The 6,423-nt window shown below is 42.1% G+C and overlaps 1 protein-coding gene across 1 annotated transcript in view; it reads right to left on the bottom strand.

Annotated features, from left to right (window-relative positions):
• The window catches only part of MEP1B (meprin A subunit beta), a 46,549-nt gene extending 40,734 nt beyond the window's left edge, over positions 1–5,815 (bottom strand). Inside the window, exons 1-5 of the mRNA XM_059040286.2 lie at positions 5,698–5,815; positions 4,562–4,740; positions 2,953–3,171; positions 1,855–2,007; positions 309–524 (exon numbers count right to left, since the gene is read on the bottom strand). Coding sequence (XP_058896269.2) covers positions 309–524; positions 1,855–2,007; positions 2,953–3,171; positions 4,562–4,740; positions 5,698–5,813 — 883 coding nt within the window. The 5' untranslated portion in view covers positions 5,814–5,815. The remainder of the gene's footprint in view (positions 1–308; positions 525–1,854; positions 2,008–2,952; positions 3,172–4,561; positions 4,741–5,697) is intronic.
• Positions 5,816–6,423: the final 608 nt, after the last annotated feature.

A 6,423-nucleotide genomic window follows, 5' to 3' on the forward strand; every position in this document is an offset into this window, starting at 1 on the left:
CACATTTTGCCTAAGCTAGTTTCCATTATATTTTCATTAGTTGCCAAGAACAGACTTCCCAACGCCAGAGACTGATCTACAGTTTCTTAAGTGTCACATACTCCGTAGCACAGAAAGGATTCTCATTTTAGCTTCCCAACCACTGCATAAAACAAGTAGGATCAAGTTCTACATTGAAAAGTAGTAAGTCCAAAAAAATAAAAAGTACTAAGTCCATAGCACCTACCCTGTTGTAAGTGGTTTTGCATTAAGTAAAGGGTTAAGACTGACTCACTCTGAACCCAAGAATAAGAATGTTGATAGTGTACCTTTTATTTCTTCCACAAGGGTCAGAGTACTGTTCACACTGGCTGCAGAATACTCCCTGATATAGATGTTCAGTTGGTCATTTTCACTTCTACTGTTATATAAAAAAAATTGCAAGCACTGAAATCCTCGTTTAGGGTATAGTATTCTACTTTCCAGCATTGCTGTGGCCCCCTCATTTACAGAGCTACTGTTGAAATGCATGAAGAAACCAGAACCTGTTAAAGAAGACAAATGCAGAACTGAGAAAACAGATACTGGATACAGGAATGCGTGTCTCGCGGGCACTCTATTTCCACCTGGTTCCCACTGTATACAGGACACTGTTTTGAGCATTTAAATGCAGTTCTTGGAGCAGGCAGTCTATGAAAAAAAGCAACATTAGATCACTTTTTTCTTACTACATGTTAGTTTTCAAAAATGGGAAAAAGTGTTATGTGTTTGGTTTAGCCTCTCTCTCTCCCTCTTTCTCTCTGTCTCTCCACCCGCCCCTTCCCTTCCTCCCTCCTACTGATCTATGTAGAACCACTATCCACTATTCAAATCTACATTTAAAAAATATTTTTTTAACTGAAATATGTTTGACGTGTACCATTGTGTAAATTTAAGGTACACAACATGTTCATTTGACACATTTATATATTGGCATCTGATTGTCATTGTAGCAATAATTGGCACTTCTCTCACAATACATAATATCATTTCTTTTTGGTGGTGGGAATAATTAAGTCTAGTCTCAACAAGTTTGATGATTATAATACAATACTGTTGCCTATATTCACAATGCTGTGCATTAGATCTCTAGGGCTTTTTACTACTCGTTACAAGTTTGTAACTTTAAACAACATCTGTCCTGTCCCCACCAATCCCCCCAAAAAGAAAAAGGAGAAGCACCTCCATGCTCTTAAGAGATCTCCACCCCTTCCCAGATCATCTGAGCTATCAAGCAATGGCCCTGGGTTCTGAAGGCTAGTTTTACATATTTGCTGCCAGAAATGAGCAAATAAATAAAAATGTGTTGCTTGTAGCCAAATAAATGACTATTTGATTCAAACAAAATTCAATGGAAAAGAATACTCATCTGAGTAAAATTAAATAAATTGTACTTTCTACCTTCATTTAAAGTATTTTTGTAACAGGAACGTGTAATCATAACCAGCTGAAATTCTGAAACTGATTAATTCACAGCCTGGTGCTGTTCACTGAAGTTCTCTTGGATTCTTCAGTCTTCAAGAAAACAACCCCACTGCTCCAGAGAAAAGAGTCCTTTCGGGGAGGGGCAGCCCCTCTTGCTGTGGGCACATACCATGGGTAGAGGCTTCACAGAGCCCAGCGCTGACTCATGGGGATAAAAAGCAAACTCGGACAGTAAAAAAGAAAAGAAATTAACCATATCCTTATAAGGCACAGAACCAATTCCTGAGTAGCACGAGTGGGCTATCATTAATAATTCTAATAAAAATAAGAACTCAAACCCCAGGATTTCACAGCAAAGAAAGAGGCTAGAACCACTGGGAGTAAAATCTGGAAGTATCTCACTCCTGCTACCTTTGCACCGGCCCAGATTGGAGTGATCATTCTCCGGCCCCTCAGGAACCTGGGAGACCCGTTGCCAGTCAGCGTTATCTTCTGAACTTTGAATCATACCACACACATTTTCCAGTTCAAAATCGCACGACTCCATAAAGCTCAAGGAAGAGGCTACCAAAGCAAAACAAAAAAAAAACAATTATTGACGCTCATATAGAACATGATAATCTAAGCAATAAAAACTGAGATGATCCAGAAGCACTAGGAATTCTAGGATGACCTTGAAGGGGACTCGTCACTGATTCTGGGTGATGGTGGCTTCAGGATCTCTTGATATCTGCAAAACCAAGACAATCGACCAGCTGTGTAGTTCTGTATAAGCTGCCTGCCCCAAGTCTTGTCTATCAGGTTAACGAATGATAGAAACCTGAGTCTACACTCCCCTAGTTATTCAGAGTGACAAACCACAACCCGGATTTTTTTCTTTTTTTTTCTTTTTTTTTTTTGGGGGGGGTATGCGGGCCTCTCACTGTTGTGGCCTCTCCCGTTGCGGACCACAGGCTCCGGACGCGCAGGCCTAGCGGCCATGGCTCACGGGCTTAGTTGCTCCGCGGCATGTGGGATCTTCCCGGACCAGGGCACGAACCCGTGTCTCCTGAATCGGCAGGCGGATTCTCAACCACTGCGCCACCAGGGAAGCCCCACAACCCGGATTTTTTGATCCCATTTATATTATGACTGCACACCTCACCTGGGCTGAAAAGAGTTTTGAATATCAAGTTGGCCCACATTTGCATTAGTAACAGCTTCAAAAACTTGAACGGGCCATGTTCATGCCGCTATAGGACTCAGTTTGTTTTTATATCTAAAGCCCAGAACTTGTGAGAAGAAAAATGCTGCTTCCGTGTTGTAGCCTGGTATCTGGGGGCTATTCTGTTTTGTTTTCTTTTCTTTCTCTCAGAATATCAAACTTCAACTATCAAACTATTATTATCAAGCGATTATCTAACTATAATTTCAGAAAACCCAGCAATGCTCGGCAAAATGGCACAGAACAGAATGTTTTCCTACAGAGCAGAGAGGGATAGAAGTCATTTCAAAGAACCCGGCACCTACAGCAGTTATACAGTTGATTCAACTTTAAGACATCAGAGTCACTGAAATCCATTCGTTGGCCGATCACATCCATGAAGTCTGGGATCCTCGTCACAATTGTTGGCTCTGATCCATTCTGGAATGCACTTTTACTGTAGTGCATCACTGAGCTGTAATCATAGGGAACATTCAGGGAGTCTGCTTTGTGGTCATCATAGGATTCAAAATTTTTCTTTTTGCCTAAATGATAGATAAAGATCTTTAATTACTTGATGTTCACAAAATTTAGCTTATCTTACTCCAAAGACTGTTAACTTAGAAATAAAGACTATAATAAACAGTGCATCCTTGGCTACAACTGACACTCTGTGGTATTTCAAGAGTGTTTCATATATTCCTATCTTAGAATAGACTATTCAAACTTAGAATTGTGATACCAGCTATCATGCTGAACTTATCTAAGGTTTCATTTCAGCTCAAAGTTGGACTTTAGCATTTGGCCTAAGGTTCTAAGAACGGCTAATGGAAAGAAGGATTCTAAAAGGTGTTGTTGAAACACTCAGGGTCATCGGCAATGAGGAGAGGTAGGGTATCCTCAGCGGATGGAGATGAAAATAAGAGGACTTTGGGAGGTGTGGTGGGGTAGGACCTGGGAATGATAACGTGGTCATCAGAAAAGATTGACATCATCAGTGATTTCTTAGTTATCTTAGTTATTCTTAGTTTCTGGAATACGTGTAGATGTATGTAAATAAATACATTTAGAGAAGATTCCTGACCGCTTAACATCGTACCAGTGGGCCACTGATTGCAATGTGAAAACGAATGATTTTGTGGACACAACAAGGTAGATTTGATCAACAAAGCATAAAGATGTGCTATCAAATCAAGGCAGAAGTTTCTAACAGAAATAAGACATTGGAAATCCTAAAGAGTGAGGCCATGGATTAAAGCTCAACACTTCTCTTGTTCTAGAAATATTTCAGTTGGCTTCAGTGCCTTCCCCCAGGCTCTGGGTAGGGGTGAGGCCAGGGGCAGGTAATGTGATGTTAGAATTGTGATGTCAGGGGCACTCAGCGCAGAGCAGCCCTCACTGGCCTCACTTGATAGCGATGCCATCCTTCCCCTCCCCCTCCCCCCCACACCCCCTCCATACCCTATGGAGGCAGGACGGATGGGGAAACTAAGTGTCACTGTGGAAAATGTGAGTTCTAGTCGGACATGGTTATTAAAACCTTTCTGACTTTGAGCACAAAGTCACAAAAAGTTCAGGCTGCTCAACTACTGCAGTGTTTCCCAACATGGGCTCCAAAGAACAATAAATCCGGGAGGTCATCTGGGTGCTTTGTGACCACCCAGAGGGGTGGGGTAGGGAGGCAGGGAGGGAAACGCAGGAGGGAGGAGATATGGGGATATATGTATACGTATGGCTGATTCACTTTGTTATACAGCAGAAACTAACACACCATTGTAAAGCACTTACACTCCAATAAAGATGTCTTAAAAAAAAAAAAGCACATTTTTAAAAAAAGAACAGTAAATCCAAATACTCCACAAAAAGAAAAAAAAAAGCATGATCAAGTCATTTTTGGAAATGTTCCTACAATGTAAGAAAACAAGATAAGTGTACCTGAAATAATTCTGTCCCAAATTATGCTGATATAGTCATCCCGATCAGACCGAGACTGTTCATGCCAGAATCCCAGTGCGTGGAGAAACTCATGCTGAACTGTTGCTATCTTGTCACAGTTCTTTCCGATGGAGAGTTCTTGCCTCCCAATGCGCTTATTTCCCACTGAAGACCAGCAGCTTACAGGAGAGTTTACAGAAGGGGGAGAGGGTTTTATATTGATGCAGGTGGAGGTCCTGGGCAAAATCCCTAATGCCAAATCCACTTAGGTACCCACCTAGATCCTTCACTTATGTCTGGACACCATGTATTTCTCTCAAAACCCCAGTGCGGTATAAAAAGCCTTCCAGACCAGATGATCTTTGGAGAACTTGGGCTGACACCAAATGCTTAAAAAGGAGTGAGTCATCCTCCAGGCAGCCTAGTCCTGATCTTTTTTGGAAATTTCAAAATTTTTCAGATGGTCCTTGAATAAGGGTTTTTAGGTGATAGCAACCATTCAGAACTGCTGACCTTGAGTCAAATAACTATCATCTTCTTAACTGAAGTAGTAAGAGTTCTTAGGTTAAAATAAATTTAAATATACATGTGTGCATGCATACAGACGGGTTTCACTTGAAGGCAGAAATAAGGAGTATAGAAAATACAAACAGGCTGAAGTTCACAGAGTCGTAGGGTGGATGGCATGCAATTCCACCTTCCTTGTCTTAACATTGGCAGTCTGGTTGCATGTATGAAAATATTCTTTTTTTTTTTTTTTTTTTTTTTTTTTTTTTTTTTTTTTTTTCCGTTATGCGGGCCTCTCACTGTTGTGGCCTCTCCCGTTGCGGAGCACAGGCTCCGGACGCACAGGCTCAGCGGCCATGGCTCACGGGCTTAGTTGCTCCGCGGCATGTGGGATCTTCCCGGACCAGGGCACGAACCCGTGTCTCCTGCATCGGCAGGCGGATTCTCAACCACTGCGCCACCAGGGAAGCCCGAAAATATTCTTTTATGGCTAGAGAAAACAGATCCAGCAAACTGCAATGGAAGCCCCTGACCCCCCAAGGTTAGGGTCGAGGGCAACTGCTGTGATGTAATGCCTCAGCCAGAACTGTTCTCATCAGAACACTTAGAAGACCAACTCTTCAACTTACCCATTGCCCTTGAACACTAATATATAGTTGGGTTCTCCAGACCAAGGCTTGAAGTCAATGCATGTTTTTAGACGATAGCGTTCAAATGCATTGAGGATAACTCCCCTGGCATTCATTTCTGAAGGAAGAAAACAAACAAAAATAAACTTATTAAAATTACCACCATTGAACAGTTCACTATGGAAACAGGCCATACAATATATTGTTTATCATGAGTTAGTCCCTCCATGAATATTTAGTGTTTTATTTTTTAAAAACTTAGTATAGTGCCAATCAAGTATCACATGCAATTAATTGGTTGTTCTTCAGGTAGCTTTTTTTCACCCCATATATATTTCCCTGGAGTCATTAGAAGTGCAAATAGCAAAAAGGGCATTTCCTTACCTCAGAGAACATATACATTGGTTCGCAGGCAACCAAAATGAACAATCACTGTCACATGCTTCATCTAAGAATTTATAATATGTATTTAAAGCCTCACAGCAGAGTTTTTAATCTGAGGACTTTGGGATGAGAGGGACCATGAATATGTTGAAATAGTAGACAAAGAATTATGTCGTTGTTGTTGTTTGTTTTTGTGGTACGCGGGCCTCTCACTGCCGTGGCCCCTCCCGCTGCGGAGCACAGGCTCCGGACGCACAGGCTCAGCGGCCACGGCTCACGGGCCCAGCCGCTCCGCGGCACGTGGGATCCTCCCGGACCGGGGCACGAACCCGCGCCCCATGC

This window comes from Kogia breviceps, chromosome 15, assembly GCF_026419965.1.
Source record: "Kogia breviceps isolate mKogBre1 chromosome 15, mKogBre1 haplotype 1, whole genome shotgun sequence".
NCBI lineage: Eukaryota > Metazoa > Chordata > Mammalia > Artiodactyla > Physeteridae > Kogia > Kogia breviceps.